Source organism: Spermophilus citellus (assembly GCF_964194105.1).
Source record: "Spermophilus citellus genome assembly, chromosome: 3".
NCBI classification, from domain to species: Eukaryota; Metazoa; Chordata; class Mammalia; order Rodentia; family Sciuridae; genus Spermophilus; species Spermophilus citellus.
In genome coordinates, this window is record NC_138184.1 from 138,662,648 (window position 1) to 138,682,312 (window position 19,665).

General features: G+C 41.0%; 1 protein-coding gene across 3 annotated transcripts in view; it reads right to left on the minus strand.

The window, feature by feature from the left end:
• BMPER (BMP binding endothelial regulator) overlaps window positions 1-13,308 on the minus strand; it is a 251,580-nt gene extending 238,272 nt beyond the window's left edge. For 2 of the 3 annotated variants that reach the window (XM_081284712.1, XM_081284711.1), the window contains exons 1-2: window positions 12,108-13,308; window positions 10,986-11,071 (exon numbers count right to left, since the gene is read on the minus strand). In XM_081284712.1, coding sequence (XP_081140838.1) covers window positions 10,986-11,071; window positions 12,108-12,240 — 219 coding nt within the window. In that variant the 5' untranslated portion in view covers window positions 12,241-13,308. The remainder of the gene's footprint in view (window positions 1-10,985; window positions 11,072-12,107) is intronic. The other variant, XM_081284713.1, reaches the window with a different exon arrangement.
• Window positions 13,309-19,665: the final 6,357 nt, after the last annotated feature.

Consider the following 19,665-nt stretch of genomic DNA (forward strand, 5'->3'; position numbering starts at 1 on the left):
CATCGCGAATAAAAGCAGGCCTCGAGGTGTATATGACCCTATATTTTCAAATGCAATTGCATTCCTTTTGAAGGAGGAAAAAAAGTGTTTTGGTAATGATTATTTAGGATGTCTTTTATAGAGGAGGGTGACCTTCTGTGACAAACTCTCTGGGAGAGTCATGTTTTGGAACTTGGAGTTCCCTTCTGGGGGGAGCTATCCCAAGTGTTAACAACACGAACTATAAACAGGAAACTTCCAGCCCTACTCCCACTCAAGTCCCAAGGTTATGGACCTGTCACTGTAGCTACGTGGTAGGCAGACATGACCATGATGAGCTTCTTACACTCAAGGACCTCAGCCCTTAAGATATAAATTTGCCTAAGTAACTTCACAACAAGGCAGAGCATTCTCTTTTAAAGAGAAGCAAAAGGAGGCTCTTGGAGGAGTTGAAGGGCCACTGGTCACAAGCACACAAAGCTCTGTGAATGTGTAGGGCCACATGTCCAAGTCCAGCCAGTCTGGGTCATCTGGGCTGACCCCTCAGGATGAGGCCCCATGCCTCGAGTGACTATGGCTGGTTGGAAAAGACACTGGACTGTGCCATACTCTTTTTTATTAATTAATTAATTCATTTATTTATTTATTTATTTATTCTAATTTGTTATACATGACAGAATACCTTTCAATTCATAGTACACATATTGAGCACAATTTTTCATGTCTCTGGTTGTATACAAAGTATATTCACACCATTTGTGTCTTCATACCTGTACTTAGGGTAACGATGTCCATCTCATCCCACCATCTTTCTTACCCCCTTGCCCCCTCTCTTCCCTTCCCTCCCCTGTGCCCTATCTAAGTTCGTGCCATACTCTTTAAAATGAAAAGAACTCAGAAGCATCAAGTTCTGGGCTTCACTAAGTCACTAGTTTCACATCTTTGCTTCCCTCCGCCATATTTATAACTCAGTGGCAAGTGCCATAAAACAACAATGGAGCCCCCCCTGGGAAAACGACACTGATTAGTTGTCCATGGATGGACACAGATCAAGAGAGTAAATCCTTGAAGGTGAAAAATGAAGGAACAACCCACCTTACTAAGCCCTAAATACCAAGGCTTTCCATCTTTGCATACAAAGGACAGCAGCTACTTCCACTGAAGTTTCATTGTCTACCTGATGTTAGAGATCCAGAATACATATGTGACATAGGTATTGACAATAAACTGTATTAAGAACAGTCCACTTATTCACTTCTTAGAAGGATCCCAGGGGCAATAGTTCTATAGAAATTAGAGAGTGGCAGTAGCTATCACTTCTGAAGTGTGTTCCAAGTTTCAAAATACGTTGGGAGAATTTTACATGTGTTAACTCACCATCTAACAAGAGCATCGTGATGAAGACAGAAATGCTGAGATACAGACATATTTGGCAACTTACCCAAAGCCATATAACAATTAATGGGAAATACCCTGTCATTCTAAAAGAATGTATTCTTTAAAGTATGTACTTAAAAGCTGGTTTGTGGCAGGTACAGTTAACTTTCTGCATCCATGGGTTCAACCAAGTATGGACTAAAAATACTACAGAAAAAAAAATATGCATCCGTACTGAACATGTGTAGGTTTTTTTTCTTGTTCTTCTCTAAACAATACAATATAACAAATGCTTACATAACATTTACATCAAATTAGGTATTATAAGTAATCTAGAGATGATTTAAAGTATATGGGAGGATTGTGTAAGTTATATGTAAATGCTACATTTTTATAAGGGACTTGAGCATCTGAGGGTTTTAATAACTGCAGGGGTCTTGGAACTAGTCCCCCACAGATATCAGGGAATGACTGGATTTGACCTTCTTCTATTTAAGTCCTTGCCCTTGATAATAATTCCTTTGACACTGTTTATGAAAGGCTTTCACAAACATCCATCACATTTAACCTACTCACATCACCTCAGTTAATGGCTACAACAGCCTACTGAGGTCTTCTAGAAGGCACACACATCATTAGTGATTTCCCCAGTCCTCACAACTAAGGTTCAGAGAGACCAAAGTGCCTGGTCAGAGATGGACAGCTACCAGGTCACCTGGATAAAACCTGAATCTATAATATCAGACACCAAAACCCCCACTCCACAGCCGTGGCTCACCAACAAAATGAGCATTAAAAATTTGATTAAAAGAGAAAATATTTTACGTGAAGACTTGATTCAAAGATATTAAATTATATCATAATATTTTTAAGGCACCATTAACAGTTTAATAGAGCAAACTTGAAAGTTTATAATAGTAAATTTTTATATTAGTCAGACTCTTTTATATTGTTGCTCTTATTCCTAGTAAAAAATGTCTCAATGTGGCCATTTTGCAGGGAATTATAGAAACATTCCAACAATGTTTGGCAGAAGTACATTACTTCTACCCATGAAATTAGTTTTGTTTTGGTACCTTTAAAATGTCGTATATCTATGCACTCTCTTTTGCTAAGATCTTTTAAAATACAAGTTTGGAAACTTGTGATTTTTGTAATTTTCAATATCCTCTTTTGTGATCTTAGTTCTGGATGCATGCCAAATGAGGTGCCAACAAACCCTACTTATGATCAATTTGATTCCATGTGCAAATGTGCAGTAGGTGCTAGGGAGATGGGACCATTGTTCATTGTTTCAAATAGTCCAAGGATACGGTGACGAGTTCCTTCTTTGGTATTCTTCTAGAATTGCCCAATCTACCGTTCTGTAGGATTTAATACTGTTGGTTGTTGTCTTCCTCAAACATTTTCTTTTTTTTATTTGTTTTTCCTAGATATACATGAAAGTAGAGTGTATTTGACATATTATACATACATGGGGTAAAACTTATTGTAATTCGGATTCCATTCTTGTGGCTGTACGTGATGTGGAGTTTCACTTGTTGTGTATTCATATACGAACATAGGAAAGTGATGTCCAATTCATTTTGCTGTCTTTCCTATTCCCATTCTCTTCCCTTCCCTTTCCTTTATTCCCCTTCGTCTAATCCAATGAACATGAATCCAATGAAGATCATTTCTATGCAGTTAACAAACTGCTCTTCCAGTCCTGATTTCTCTACTAAGATCCAGATCCATGTTTTTAAGAGCCTTTGGTCCCCCATCAAGTCTAAGCTTACCACCCACCCTCCCACCTCCCTAACCTCTTTTCTTCCCATGCTGTCACTGGCTAGAATGCTCAAAATTCCCTTCAATTTACCCCATTCTTTCACATCTGCCATCTCTTTTCTTGCCAAGTGCTACCAACTTGGGTTCCAAAATGCCTCTTGGAGTCTAGTGGTTCTCAAGTCTAGTGGTGTATATTTTAAAGGTGAATTGCCCAGTTTTTGATTGATGTGTAAAATGTGTTCTGCCATTGAGCATAGGTCATATCATATCCATCAGGATGAATAATTTGCCAAAGGAATGTTGCAGCAGCATATCACTGTTTGAGTATGAAGAGACAGCTGGCACCCAAATAAAATTTTGAGAGGGAGCTTCAGGAGGTAAACCATTTTCTAATCCAGTAGCAGCACCCTGCTTTAGGAATGAAACATGATTAGCAAGGTGGCTGTGCTAGAGACACCCTACACATCTTTCCACTGCAATGACTACTGCCTTCTACTGGCTGTGTCTTATTGGGAGTTGTTTGGATCTGTTCATCCAAATATTTCAGAACTGGAAAGTAGTTAAGGGAATTGGAAAGATTTCCAACATTGGTTTATCCCAAGTCCTTTCCATCTCCACTGCCCACCCTGCTCCAGGATGCTGCTGTCACCTGACCACACCACATCCCTGCAGTCTGTTGTCCAGACTTCACTCTCTCCATTTAAACATCCCCCTCAGAGAGAATTGAACAACAGCAGAGGAGGTAGAGAGGGAAGATGGGAGGGGAGGGGAGGGGGGATAGTAGGGGATAAGAAAGGTAGCAGAATACAACAGTCACTAATATGCCATTATGTAAAAATGTGAGTGTGTAACCGATGTGATTCTTCAATTTGTATTTGGGGTAAAAATGGGAGTTCATAACCCAATTGAGTCAAATGTATGAAAGATGATATATCACGAGCTTTGTAATGTTTTGAACAACCAATAAAAAAAAGAATGGTAGAACAAATAGATTTAAAAGAAGGAAAAAATTGCTTCCTTGATTATAATCTCTTATACAATAGTAATATCTCAGTCTTTTCCTAGGGTAACTACTATCATTTTTTTCATTCATAGTAATCAATTTGATCAATCTTGCTAATGGTGTACCACTGAATTTTTTTTTTAGGGGCAGCAATACTGGCCTTATATTTGAAGCTATATAAAGTTGAAGCTATAAAAAAAAATCCCCCTCAAAAGTTCCTAGAGGCATATAAATAACACTATTGTGGTGTCACGTGACTGCATGAAAATATTAAATGGCTCCTCCCATAACATGAATGGAACGGATATCACTATTGCATTTCAGGGACTCGCCAGGGCAGTTCCCAAGGATGTTCTACCTCCAGTTCCATGGAGCTCTGGGCATGCCGGACTCTGTCATTTCCACATAGCCCAAACACACTCTGGGTCTTTCCTGGACTTTGCCTTGCCCCCACCATGCTCTAGTCAGAAATTGTCTACAATCCCCTTTGGACGTGGATTCAAGTCTATCATAGAGTTTTTCTGGTGCTCCCATAAGTGTTTTTATGCATGTCTCTGTCTCTCACACCAAATTGTAGTCCTATTGGTCTTTGTCTCCTCAAGGGGACCCAACCAGCACTATTCTTCAAATGCAGAGAAAGCTAAAAATAATGAAACAAAATAGAAGCAGGGATGAGGTGTGGAAAGACAGAAGAAAGAATAATATTATTGAATTTATGACCTGCTATATCCCTAGTGCCTTGAGCGGTGTTTTATCGAATTAGGACTGGGAATCGAGAGTTTTAAAATATACACCCACCTCATTTGCTGATCTTAACTAAGTTCAGCAAGCACACTTGACCTCCCAGTGCCGTGAGGTGGTGTTATTTGTATTCTTTCATAGCACAAAGGATTCTGTACACCACCAGCCAGGCAGAAGTGCCACAGAAGAGGGTGCGAAAAACTGATACCCTCTGTTTATCCAATACATTATTATCATTAACTGGTTTTATTTTCCGACGTTTTGCTTTGCCTGACTTTTCCCATTATCTCCTCTTTCCTGCCCTATTTGTGGTATTCCAGAAAGGGCAGGATCTCTCTCCTTAGCATCACTCCCCGTGTTTCAAATGCAGGCTGCCATGGAGGCTGTTGACGCACATGGTAAAGACCAACATCACGAAACCAAAGGAAAGTGGGTTGGAAACGGGATGGGGAAGGGAGCAAGGAGTAAGTCGGCAGCAAAAACACAGTCGGGTCTGGAACGGGGTCGAGAGACTTCCACAAGGCAGGCGGGCCAGGAAAATCCCCGTGGTGCCAGCCCACTAGGCAGTTTTTCCGGAATTACAGCACTCCGAGTCCCAACCCTATCTCTCTGCCAATAAAAGTACAAGTGAAGGTGACCCCACAGGCACAGAGATGTAAATACTCTGCAAAGAAGGAGGTCCCACTTCCATGGAAAGATGTTTTTAATGTTTAATAGAGAGTAAGGGGAAAACTTACACCAGGGACCACAGAACACTGGACCAATAAGGAAACAGCCTAGATCAGCCAGGTCCAAGCCTGGAGGAACAGAAAAACTCGATAAATGTTACTGACGTAACTGTTCATAAACATGGTGGGCTTGGTATCATTGTCTCTGGGGCTTTTCTCTATCAGCTTCTCTTTGTATCTTTTACTGATGAACCTTTGCAACCTATTCCACAAAAGTGATGAGAATTTTTATACCATCAGCAACAACAGCAAAAGCAAATCATTCCAGACAGCTTTCTATCTGTCGTGCTCTGGGCCAAACTTTATGTGCTGTATCTCATTTAATTCTCGTGGCAACTTTATGAGCTAGAGGTTGATTTCCCTTTCACTGTCCAGATGAGGAAACGGAGGTTTAGGAAAGTGAGGTAACTGTTTCAAGTTCATCATGAGTTAGACTTGAAACCAGGCTGGTTGGATGCCTATGCCTCTTTTCCAAAAAATGATATAATACCAGTCAAAAGCTGCATCTTCCCATGAAGGCCTCTCCATGTTTCAGACTTGGCTTATGCTACAAGATCAAAAACCATTCTAACTCCCTGCAAAGAGATCTAGGTTAGCTCTGTGGAAGCTGAAACTATCCTCTGAAGCCTCTGAAGGTGTCTATAGACATTTTTAAGCAGTAAAGAACTACTAGAAGCACATTGGTTTAGTAGATAATAAAGTGGCTTCACATCCTAATTCTGTCTCTCAGTTTTTGTGTGACCTCAGGAGATTTGCTCTGTTTCTCTGAGCCCGAGTAAAATGTGGATAAGAATAACTGCCTCAGAGCTGATATTTGTGAATGTGCCAGCACAACCCTGGTACATCCCTCAAAGCTGTTCTCTTGAAAGGCAATTGGCCATATCACCTTCTAAACAGAATAAAAATAAATAAACAAATCTGATCGCTTTCTCAGTGAGCATCCAAAATCTATGAACGATACCTAATAGTTTTGAGAAAAGTATGGCAATCCACATACGTATGGATAAACTAAGTGCTCTAGCTCTCTGAACACAACCCGGCACTTTATATCTTTTCCCTGCTCTTTCACACCACACACACACACACACACACACACACACACACACACACACACCAATTGAATCCTGCTGCAACCTTATCTCCCTGATTCTCAAACACATGCCTAACACTTGCTCAAATAATGTATATCTGTTCTCCAGCCAGTTACAACATGGACAGTGAAAAACACAAGGATTTGATGGAGATAAAGCACCCAAGAGAGGCTGAGATGCTGGGAGCTACTTGCTTAGCGATAGAGGATTCCTGTCACAGAGAAAGTGGAAGAGAGCAGACAAGGTCCGCTCTGTTTTCACTATTTGGTTGGCTCCGAGATAGGTGGGGCCCCACTTCTTATAACACTGAATTTCACATGGCTTTTTATGAGCAAAGGGTCCATTTCTACATTGCACCTCTGGATTTAAAAGAGGAAATTTCAACCTCAGAATAATGTTTTCTGCTGAACAAAATGTATGCCAAACTAAGCTCTGACTTCTGGTTTTCTGAGTCCCAGCCTCCAAAGTTTTCTCAGGTTTCCAATCCTGGACCCAACTCACTGGCTTCCACCATTTCCTCCTGTGGTACAGTTAGGAGGGAAAGGGCTGAGAAGTGTGAGTACCCCTTCTCATGTACAGTTGATAGATTTGGGGATGCCCAAAGACCCAGAGAATTGCTTCAGATTCATTTACCTAGGCGTGGCTGGCTCCCCCCAGCTGGACTTCTGAGTGGGCACCAATGTATTTTCTTGGGAATTATGGGAAAAACAACTCTGGCAAGAAAGGGGAAATCAAACTAAACAGTAAGACGTCTGGGCCTCCCTCCCTTGGCCCCATAAAAGATCATTTTATAAGGCAGGAGAAGGCTGTGTTTTGTTTTCTCAGTAAACAACAAAGCACATGCATCTTTAACCTAAACTGCCTACCTCTTTCCTGAGATCTTGGAACCTGGTCCAAGGTTAATGCCTCCAAATGCTACTCCTTGAGAATTACGGGCCACCTACTTTAAAAGGTGGTTCCATCATCCACTAACAAACAGGTTATTCTTAAACTGTGACTGGTTCTGGCAAGATGCTCAAGTCTAGGCAGACGGTGATAAATGAGAATAAAATTACGCAGTGGCTACTGCAGCCACTGTCATCCTCAAAATCTCCACAGAAATGAGCTCATTCCACCTTTGAAATATTCCGGAGCTTAAAATTTTAAATCAGGCCAAGCTGATCTTGTGGGGTTTTGCAAGCTTCAACACTGTAATTGTATGTAGGACTTTGTGCCACTGATTTCCTCCCAACTGTAACATTTTACATCTTTTTTTTAAGCATACGTTGAGGTTGGTTTCTTTTTTTTTTTTTTTTTTTTTTTTTTAGTACATGTTATGAAATAAGATATGAGCTTAAGCCCAGCCTTAGGTATCTTTCTGCCAAAAGGGTGGACCAACACAAACTAAATATGACTATTTTCTTTATCCAAAGTTCAGTTGAGACTATTACGTACCTTCTTAATATACATAAACCTAACTCAACACCAACACTCCCGGCAGGTCAGCTGAAATCATAACGAGATTTTCCTTTCATATAATGTGATTAACAAATGTTAACTAACCAAACTCCCAAAAGACTCCAGGAGAAAAAAAAGTAATAATTCATGGAATGCCAAAATGTAAAATAATTTAGATGGTCTTTTATCCCCACTCTTACCCTGCCTATTTTCTCCTGCCTTTAAATTAACAAATAGCCTATTTATTCTGCTTCTAGGCTAGTGATCTAGAGACAGACAAACCTGAGACTGAGTGTCAGCACTGCCATTCTAGTGAATAAAATAGTAAATATCATATATATAAGTTGCATATAAAATGCAACTTTCACTAGCTACCTAGCCTCGTACATTTCCAGTTTCCTCATTTGTAAAACAGAAGGAAAAGCCCTCAAAGGATTTTTGTGAGGATCAAATTAAATAAAGCAGGCTTAGATAAGTGCCTGGAAAGTAAAAAGTGTTTCATAAAATGTTTGCTTGCTAATATTGTCAATCTGCTAAATATATCTACTTTTCAAACTAAGTATAAAAATGCCAAGCAGCCTCCTGGCCAAGTGGTCAGATTTGAAATCCATGGAATACAGTAGGTCCAACAGAAAACCAAATTAACATACATAAAGAGAAAAATGGTCAGCTATCTATCTGACTCAGTTTTACCAAGTCATTGAAAAGGTTTGGAAGCAAAAATGACTGTGACAGCTTGGGCCCATAATCCTAAATCCCTGCAAAGGTCATGGTGACATATCACTGAGCCACTAGCTAAGGAAAGAGCTCTATGGGCCTCCTGGATAATGGGTGAGTCCAACTGCCAAGGTCCTAAGAAAGGACTTCTGACAGCATCCAAGGCAGATAGATGCCTCTAAATGCTGCCTAAATGTTACAGATATAAAGATCTACTATGCTTAGGTAGGCAATTGATTTAAGTTTTCTTAAATAACTATCATTCTCATTCAAATTCCAACTGATGCATCTTTTTTTCTTCACATTTTTATCTCTTCACACTTTACCTTCAAAACTACAGGATTTTAACACCTATTTCCCTATTACTAAAATCTCTACTTTCCAAGAAGGGCACTACTTCCCACTGGGGTAGAGTACTGAAAAGGAAGAACACCATGTGGGGAATTCTTCATAATGTTATTTGGGAACCGTATGCAAAATTCAAACTGTGTATTTATTTAAACTTTATAAATAGTAATATTGCCAAAGAGAAAAACAATGTTTTCACATGTGGAATTCTCAGCATATTTAAATATTACTTGGTCAGGACAATTTTCACTGAAGAGAGTAAGATAAAATAATTCATTCACGTTATCCAGATGAAGGAAATGAAAAAAAGATACACACAGAGAGAGCATTTTTAAATCTGCAACTGAATAAAAACTTAAAACTTCTTTTCAACAAGTTCTTTAGTAAAGATCATTAACATAGCAGCTTATAACCACAAAATCTGAAGAACTCCCTTTCTTAGCTCTTTTGATTAGGCAGCAGTATTTATCATCTGAGCAAATGTGATGTCTTTTTACTTGTTTCTGTTGGTTTCCTTAGTCTTCGAAGTCGAGCAGGCTATATCATTAGATATAGGCCTTCACCTTCTCATCTTCACCCATTTGTCATTTTACAGCATTAACTCATCTCTTATCAGGAAAAGATTTGGCTTTAAGTCCAGATAGCTTGGCTTTTGCCTAAATAGAGATGGATCCTCTCTCCAGTTCCATAGTGCATGCTGATCTGGTAACAAATATTTGGGCTTTGCATTTGACAGCCTTAATGTACTTCCAACAGGGGTTTGTGATGTGTAGTTTTTGAGTAAGCTTTGCCAAAAGTGATTGGCATGGTAAAACACTCTTCAGCAAAAATGCTGTTCTTTCTGATTCATCTAAGAATTCTTATTTATATAACTTAATCTTCCCCAAGTGGTTACTTATTAGACTTATCATTAACTATTAAGTTAAAGTAACTTGAGGGGCTGGGGATGTGGCTCAAGCGGTAGGGCGCTCGCCTGGCATGCGTGCGGCCCGGGTTCGATCCTCAGCACCACATACCAACAAAGATGTTGTGTCCACCAAAAAAACTAAAAAGTAAATAAAATTCTCTCTTTCTCTCTCTCTCTCTCTCTCTCTCTCTCTCTCTCTCTCTCTCTCTCAAAAAAATTTAAAAAAAAAGTAACTTGAAACAAATTATTTGTTTGAATCTACTATCATCAGCCAGTGATAACTAAGTAGCTGTCAGCTAAGCATCATTTTCTATTAAGAATGAAATTGGTCTTTCTGATTATGCTTCCAAATCAGAAATGAAGACTATATTTGAGGGGCTGGTGTATAACAAGCAAAGCAGTCTAAGAAAGAAATCCAAAATTACATCTTGTCTTTATGTTTGTCCTTTGTGGGAGTCATCTCTCTTATATACCTTATCCCTGACCTTTATGCCTAAATGTTATCTCATCATTTTCCTGCTGAGCTTAGATGATAGAACCAATGCAGAAAGTTTGGTAGTTAACAATGATTTGGTAGCAGTAGCCATTAGGAAGAATAAACATTGCAAAATGTAATATTCATTGAAACAGTGTCATACAAAGTCCATCTTACACTTACTTCTGTAAAGATGATATCAATGAGAAGAATTCTAAGCCTGATAAAATGGAAATTGCCAGAACCCAAAAAACTCAGAAAATGAGCCGAATTCAATGCACAAACTATGTCACAGTTATATTTAATTTTGTGATAACTAAAAACAAATTTTAAGATATGATTATATTATTACATTTAATGGATTCACCTTGTCCACAGAGCAATTGAGTTCATTTTACCTGATCTCCACACTTACCAAGCACACACACATTATGCAAGGGTTGTCTGTGATAAATGGAATCTGTAGAACTTCACCCTCATTTTCACATTTTGCAACAGAACCTGAAAAGAAAGAAAAAAAATTTTATGTAAACCTTTTTTTGGCATTTTACAAAATCTTAAATTTTCACATTAGTCCATCTACCCAAATTCCAGAAATTCTTAATGAGTTTTGTTATCAAACTCACCAAAAAAAAAACTCCTAAAATGTATTTTAAATAGTTTCGTTTAAACAGATTTAAAAAAAAAACACTGTAATATGTTGATAGGTCTTCTATTCTCAGATGTTAAACACAATTCCAAGTATTTAACTGAATCTTTAACTTCTGCTTTGTGAAAATATTTCATCTAGGCACACACCCCCACATGCAAAAAATTCAAATTGACCATTAGGGAAGATTTTTAATTCGAAATAAATTCAGGACTCTGTCTATAAGCAGGCCTTTTACATGGATCTGCCACATGCTGTCGTGGGTTGAAATCACTTTTTTGAAATGCAATCCTCTTTTCTCTTCTCTTAGAAATTGATTCAACATTTTCTTTTCTGCACCAGGTGTCAGTAAAGTATGTCCTTCAGACTAGCAGCTGAGATCTTCACCTGCTTGAAAACATATAATTATTATATCCTGCTATTATTACTCTTCTTAAAAAATGATAGTTTTTTTTTTTAATTGAAGATTTGGAAAGCCAATGCTTTAAAAAGCACTGACTAACACAGTAGAGATATTGGAATCCGATAAACTGCTAAAGGAGGGTGTGCGGAAAACCGCGCAATTTTTTTCTTAGTTGGATATGAGGAAACGATAAAAATAAGGGTTGAGGAAAATACAAAAAATAAATTAAGAAATTTCTCAACTACAAATAGAATATTTATAATCACCACATAGAAGACACCAGTCCTCAGCCCTCAACCTCTCCACCTACTCACAGCCTTCCCACACCTTCACCCCGGCTTCGCTTCAACCCCATCGCGGGCGACAGGCAGGCACCGTGGTGGTGCGCTCTCCCTACCCTCCCATCTCCGGGGCAATCCAGCGCCTCCTCTCCCAAGTACCAAACCAGCGTCTGGAGGGTCAGTCCCTCCCGCGCCCTCCCCTACCTGTCAAGAAGGAGGAAGCCAGAGACATTGGGACCCCCGAGCAATTGAGGAGCAGCAAGACGCAGCAGGTAATCCCAGGCGAGCGCCGGCAGGGACGCTCAGCCAGAGCCCTGACGCCGGAGAACCAGAGCATCGTCACCTGGAGGGAATCCCGGGCGACTGCAGGTCCCGCGCCGCCGCCTCTGCTCCGCTGCCGCCGCTCGCAGTCAAAAAGGGTTTTCAGCCGGCGTGTCGGGAGACAGTCCGCGAAGGAGGGAGGCGGGCGCCCGGGAGCCGGGCGGGAGCGGGCGGGGGAGGGGGGAAGGGGGAGGGGGGCGAGGCGAGGGGTTGGGGGCGCCCAGGGAGGAGGGGTCCTGCGGCCAGGATCGTCCAAGGCAGCTTTTTCCTCCCCTAAGGGAGTTGCTTGCCGCGGGTTAGGAGTCCTCCCCTCCACTCCAGAGAGGGGCCGGGAGGAGGGGATGTCAGAGCGGCCAGAGATAGACCGAGAGGAGCCGCAACGCTGCCGAATGCGCACAGCCGGTCCGCCGCCAGCGACCGGTTGCAGCTACTGCTCCCGGCGCAGCGGCTGCGGCTGCCCGGGCATCCTCCACTCCCGCACTCCGCAGCTCCCGCTGGTCCTACCAGCCCTCCGGCGCGGGAGAATTGGACGCACCGGGCACCTCCCGGAACCCGCTGGGGGCGCCCGGGCACAGGAGAGCTGGATGATACCAGCGCCTAGAGCACGTCTCGGCCCAGCGTCCAGCTGGTTCCCCAACTCCTCTGGAAGGCCACCCTCCCCAGGGCGCCCATCCGAGCCGGGAAGGCGCGTCTCCACAGCCCAGGGCGATCGCCGCCTCCTCCTTTTCCTGAGTAGCCCTCCCCCCCCCACCGGGGATGCCTCACCACCCACGCTCGCGCCGGGGTGCCCTAGCCCTTTGAGGAAAAAAATGGGGCTCAGGGGCGCCTCAACACCTCTGCTCAGCCCGGGTATCCCGGCTTTAGGAAGGAGCAAGACACCGGACGCATTAGTCTCCCTACAACTTTTCCCACCCCGTTTTGTTTCTCTCTGGAGGGGGAGAGGCACCAGACTCGCGCGGCTGAGCAGTCGGAGAGACGGGTGTTCTTAGAGATCAGTGCTCTCTGTGCTTGTGTGTCTGAGAGCCTTGACACTGGGGAAGACAAGTTGAAACTACACGCAAGGTCGATTAATAAACGCACTGGGGCAGACAAACGCCTTTCGCCCTTAAAAAGAGGAACAGTCACTCGGAAACTCCTCCCTTCCAACCTCGGGTGCACTGGGGCGGGGAGGTGCTATTGGACTAATCATTCATTCACCCGCGAAAGAGGGAGGGATCCGCCGTGCGGTCCGGCGGCTAATCTCTAGCTGGGGCCGCCGCTGCGGCGACCTCAGCTGCTGCTGGGTGTGCAGTCTCCGCTGCTGCCCGGGCTGCAACCTTCTTGCTTCTGCAGCCCTGGTATCAGGGAGTCCGATCCTTTGATCCTAGCGGCTGAATGGAGACCTCCCACTCAAGCAGTGGCACCCTTTACTCAAAGAGATGCAGTCCAGGAGAGAATTTTTGTAGCTATATTATAAAGGCGTGAGATGGGTAAGGGACGCTTGGCAAACGTTGGGGCCTAGTGATCAGCTGTGTCTGGGGCCCATTAGGGAACACAGGCTTTTGCTCTTCCAAGAAGGGGCACAAGGTACCCGCACGCCCATCCTCCCAGCGGCAAATCAGCCTGAATAGATCCTAACAGCAAATCATTGACAGGCCAAGCATTTCCCCGCTCCGACCCCCCTACCCCACCCCACCCCATGGGACTGGAATGGACCTAAGAGTCTCCAGGCAAATGTGTGGGCTGTTTTTAGTCATAGAAACCATATCTTCGAAAGTAAATGAGTCTGTTTGCTTACATGTTTCGTCTAGCTTCATCTTAACACTTCCCCATTTTTGTTTTTGTTTTTGATTTTGTTTTATTTTGTTTTTGGCGTTTTGATTCCACCACCACCACCACCACCACCACCCCAGTGATTTGGTGGATTCGCTTAATGAGTTTGCATTGCCAACCTCCCAACACAGCAACCAGCTGATAGGAGCAATGATGTGGGGAAAGTGAGAAAAGGGAAAGCTGTAATTAGCTTAACATGCTCCATTTCCCTCTCAAAACAGATTTTTCAGTGTGAAACTTAAATTAAAAGAGAAAGGAGATGATGTGGTTGCCGTTTTTCCCCCCAAATAATGCCATGGCCAGGCAGCTTCTTGAAAATCCATGTATTTAATGTATTTACTAATCATACAGAAAGATAACTTACAAAAAAGAAAAGAAACATCTCTACACCCAGATTTTACTTCCTGCAATAACTGGTTTTAAATAAAACATTTAATGTTGCAGATAAGTACAATCAGTCAAAAGCACTACCTCCTCTATGGTAAAAAAAGAAAAAGAAAAAAGAAAAAAAATCTCCCTGGATAGTTTTTAGATCAAATTGTTATTCATGACTTACTTAAGGAAAAGTGAATAATCTAGAGTTGGGAGAATTTTTATTCCCTAGACAGCAGTAGATTTGAATAAACACATACTATAGAATTGCAAGACATCCAAAGCATGTGCGTGTATGTTTGATATGTCTTCCCTGGCAGCCGTCACACATCTTCACAGTTTACATGAAAAATATCTATCTTTATGATGGAATTTAGGTACTTGTGGCATTTCTGTAACAGGTGGCATGGTGCTTTGGGATGCATTGGAACTTTCCCCTTAAGTGTAAATTCAAAAACCACCTGGAAAACATTTTCATCTTCCTGGAAGTTTGCAAATAGGAAAGATCTACAGAAGCCTTTGGCAAGCCTGGCTTTTCTTCCTGTTTATTATAATGTGCTGCCCTCTTCATAAATGGGCCCTACTTCTTAAAAAGCGGCTTTCCCCCAAAGAGATTATCAGAATGTTTCCCCATGCATCTACAGTTGCTGCAACCACTCTTAAAGTGTCAGCCTATGCCTATTGGTCTCTGCCCATTAAGACTGAGTTAATTCAGGGGCCAAAAGAAAACACCTGCACTGAAAGGCACATAGATCTGTGTTTACGTTTAACCCAAAAGGTTGTACAGTCCAAATGACGTTCACTAGAATCAAAAGGAGGGGGGAAAATGTATGTTTGACTCTGATTACAACTTCTTTCAAAGGTAAAGAGGCAATGGAGTGCAAAGACCAGTTTAACTCATAGCCTACCCCAGGCTCAGGTGGACAAAGTGCTGTCTCCTCTTGCTCTCTAAAATGTGTAACTCAATCATACAGAAAGGGAGAGAGGCCTGGGGTAAGATAAATTGTCTTCAACTCTTCTCAAATCTATGATGCTGACTTCTCACTGAAAAATTCAACTGAATATACAACTTAGTAATGTGATTTTAAGTCCCAAAGTTACTTCCAGAAAAAATCACTTCAACCCAGCTTCCCAAAAATAGAAATAAATAAACCTTTCAACAAGGAACCAGGGTAAAGGAATTGTGATACTAACCACCAGGGGAGGGAAGGAACCTACCGTAACCCTCATGCATTTATGAGGGTTATATTTACAAAAAACACCAGGCTAGGCATGTAGACTTGATTTTAGACTTGATAAAGGATCATATCATGAAGGAGCTTACGGTCTAGTAAAGGGGATAAAGCATGCTTATATAATATGTGCAAGGTAGGAAGTGAAGATGAGCAGAGGAGATAACCTGCCTTGATAATCTAAAAATCAGAGATCAAGCTTCCTGGAGGAGGTGGCACCAGGAGCTGAGCTTGGAATGAAGGAAGGGCAATCTGGGAAAAGGCGGAAGTAAGAATAGAGACACACAGGATGTCCAAAGAAAATGGGGAGCAGTAATTCTATTGGGCCTATCTGTTGACTGGGCAGAATCTGATGGGAACCATGAAGATGGTGAGGAGTATATGGATAGCATTTGAGGGATCAACCCCAGATGACCCACAAGAAAGGGAAATTATTTCTTTAGAAGGGAAATTATTTCTGCAGGTGTATTCAGCAATCTGAATGTCTGGTCAGTACTGATCATGATACAGGAGTGCACCATTTCACATGCTTGAAAGGTTTGGGCAATCGAGTGGATGACGCACATATCTCGTCTTTTCTCAACATCTTAAGCAGTGGTTATATGATTCTTCTTGGGATGAAAATAGAAATGCTACTTTCAGTGGGGTCCAGTGGCTCATGCCTTTAATCCTAGAGACTTGGGAGGCTAAAGCAGGAGGATCACAAGTTTCAGGCCAGCCTCAGCAACTTAGTGAGATCCTGTCTCAAAATTTTAGAAATAGAAAGGACTGGGGATGTAGCTCAGTGGTAATGTGCCCCTGGGTGGGATCCCCAGTCCCCCACCCCATCCAAAAAAGAAAAGAAATGCCAATTTCAACTATTTTCTTAAAGAACTGCAGGTCTTAGAAATCATATAAACCTCCTCTTTACCCTTTCTCTTTCAAAGTCAGAAATCTAAAGACTTAGAGGGAAATGATTTGTCCAGGGTCACATGGTTACTTAATGGCATAGCCCAGTTAAACAGAGTTCTTCGGGCTCCCTGATGGTGGTGCTTTCCATTACAGATATTCTGCCTTCTTGGATTATGAGTCATAAGAATTATAGGAAAAGACCATGGGATATTTTAGATATGATGCAAATTAAAGTTACAGAGCTGGCGTGATAGCTACTCAAATATTTATTGAACTGAACTGGAACCAACTATACAAGTTGTAACACCATAAAAAGCAGACCACAACTGAGCTCATCAGTTGAACAGGGAGTTTATTCTTAGATCACTAGGCTAGAATGTGAAAGAACTGCACTCTCTTCTGTGCTTTGCTACTAGTTTGCTTTGTGTGTCATCATTCAGAGACAGCTAGGCACCAAATGAGGCTAGTGAGAAGTCCTTTAGATTCAGCCAGTGTCCCGGACTCTCATGTCATTCCAAAAAACTCAGAGACTCTGAAATTACTTTTCTGAAGGGATGAGGGGAGTTGGAACAGTGGCCTAGGCACCATCTCAGTGATATTGGTCTAGTTTATATATGACCATTATTGAAATTGAATTATTAACCATTAGCCTCATCTTACTTTACTGAATCATTTTTCTTCATCTTTTGTAACCTTAAAGACTAAGAAGCTTATCCATTTTTAACAGAGTGTTTTGATAAAGATGATAGGATCCAGACATTTTTAAACACAGTTGCATCAAAATAACAAAATCACGATTTTTTTCATCTTGAAATAATATTCTACTAAATAAACTCCCTTCACTCCTTCTCTGACCACCCATGATTTCACCCCAATCCCCAACCTGAAGATAACAGAAAAAAAGTGGTCATAAATAATGGGGTAAGGTTTGCTGTTTCACATAGTACTTGTTCATTTAAATGTACTCTAACTAACTAGGTTAGAGTGTTGCAGATTTTCCAGTCCTACTAAAGCAAAGTTCTGAGATTAAAACAAAGATTTTTTAAAAAAATTCCATCAAAACAGCTAATGTTTTTCCAGGTACTGATTCATTGCAGGAGTTTACCAAACACGTAAGTTGGTTTGATATACAAATCAGATATACATTCAACCCCATCACCAGATAGACACTAGTGTAGCTCATTTACAGGGGATGATCTTTAAGAAAGGCCCCTATGTTCCATATTCCATATGGAAGTCACTTTCCAAACAAATGTACCTAATGCCAGCTTCATTGGCACCAGAGCTGCAGCCCCATCTATCTGAAGTGGGGGATGCACAGGAGAATCTGAGGGCCAATCCAGGGTCCAGGATATTGAGCTAATGGCTTCTCTTGTTGTTCTAGGTTTTAATAGTTCTTGTAAAGACTTTAAATCAATCTCGTTTGGAGTAAGCATCAGTAGAGAATAACAAAAAAATTGCCATTATCAGAGGATTCTTAGTCAAGATTAGCTTCCTTATCCACCTAAGGATCTACACTACCAGGTTGCTACTTAGTGTGTATGGCCACACTGGTAGAGACTCTCAACTGGTCCCCAATATCTATTCTCCCCCTCTTTCTCAATATACAACCCCCAGTTTGTGCAGGGATTATCAGCAATAAAGACCATTTGTCCCATTTTTTTTTTTCCTTATAGACAGGCATGATCCTATGACTACCTTCTGGCCAATGGGGCAGAAATGGAAAGTGTCATTAAAAGAACAACACATTCTTCCTTCTAATTCTCTTCCTTTCAGATGACTGGAGTACAAGGATAATATTGTGGCTGGGGATCCAGCAGCCACCTCATGCAATGAGATCGGAAGAAAACTTCAGGGATATGGCAGATGGTAACCAGTTCCTCCTAGGTTTTATCTCAAGGACATGGCAGAGCAAGAAGAGAAAATATTCAATTCCACGCAGTGAAATCCAAGCTTAGGCTGACTGCCTCCAGCTTTCCTGAGCAGTGCCATCTTGTTTTAACCCTTGTTAGTCAGTTAGGATTTTGTTTTGTTTTTTTTCTTGTTACTTATAGCTGAAACTGAAATCTGAAATATGTGGCACCTATCAAAGGCAAGGAATAAGTCCTTGATAAATAGCTACATTTATCTATATTTGAAGCATTAATAATTTCAGAACCACGGATCATGCCTAGGCTGTCAGTCACCTATAGTTTCTGTTTACAAGTATCTCAAGTAATTTACTCTGTTTAAACATATTTTATAAGACTCAAGGAACTTAAATGTAAATTAAATAACCTATATATTTTTTAAAAAAACTTTCAGATAATTGTACAACCATGTTCATGGAAACATTATTTATAATAAGCAAAAGGTGGAAGCAATCCAAGCATCCATCAAGGGATGAATGGATAAAGAGAATGTGGTGTATGCATACTGTTCATCCTTAAAATATATGAATATTATTCATCCTTAAAAAGGAAGTTCTCACACATACCACAACATGCATGAAGCTTGCAGATATTATTCTAAGTGAAATAAGCCAATCACAAAAGGACTTACACTATATGACTCCACTTATGTGAAGTACCCAGAATAGCAAAATCATAGGGTCTGAAAACAGAATGGTAGTTGTCAGGGGTGGGCAAGGGGAGAAAAGCATGAAGAATTGTTTAATGGGTACAGAGTTTTAGTTTTGTGAAATGAAAAGAGTTCTGGAGATTGGTTGTACAGCAAAGTGACTGCACTTAACACTACTGAACTATACACTTAATGTATGAATCACAGAAGATGGTAAATATTACATGTATTTCACCATAATTTTAAAAATCTAAATTCTTAAATAAATAAAAAATATTAATATTTTCCTCTCCATTATCAAATTAACTTATAATTATTGACCAAAAATTAGATTATCAAAAGAAAAATGTACTATCTCCTAATCTTATTATGGTTCATAGCTTTGTGATAAGCAGTTCATATATATTACCTCATTCAGTTCATTCCACAAGCTTATGAGGTAAGTATTATCATTAAACCCAACTTACATCTGAGTGTAATTAAACACAAAGTTATAAAGATTATCCAAGGTCATGCAATGGGAAATTAGTTGAGGAAGATTCATAAGTCAGGTAAGCTGGTTCATGCTATTTTTG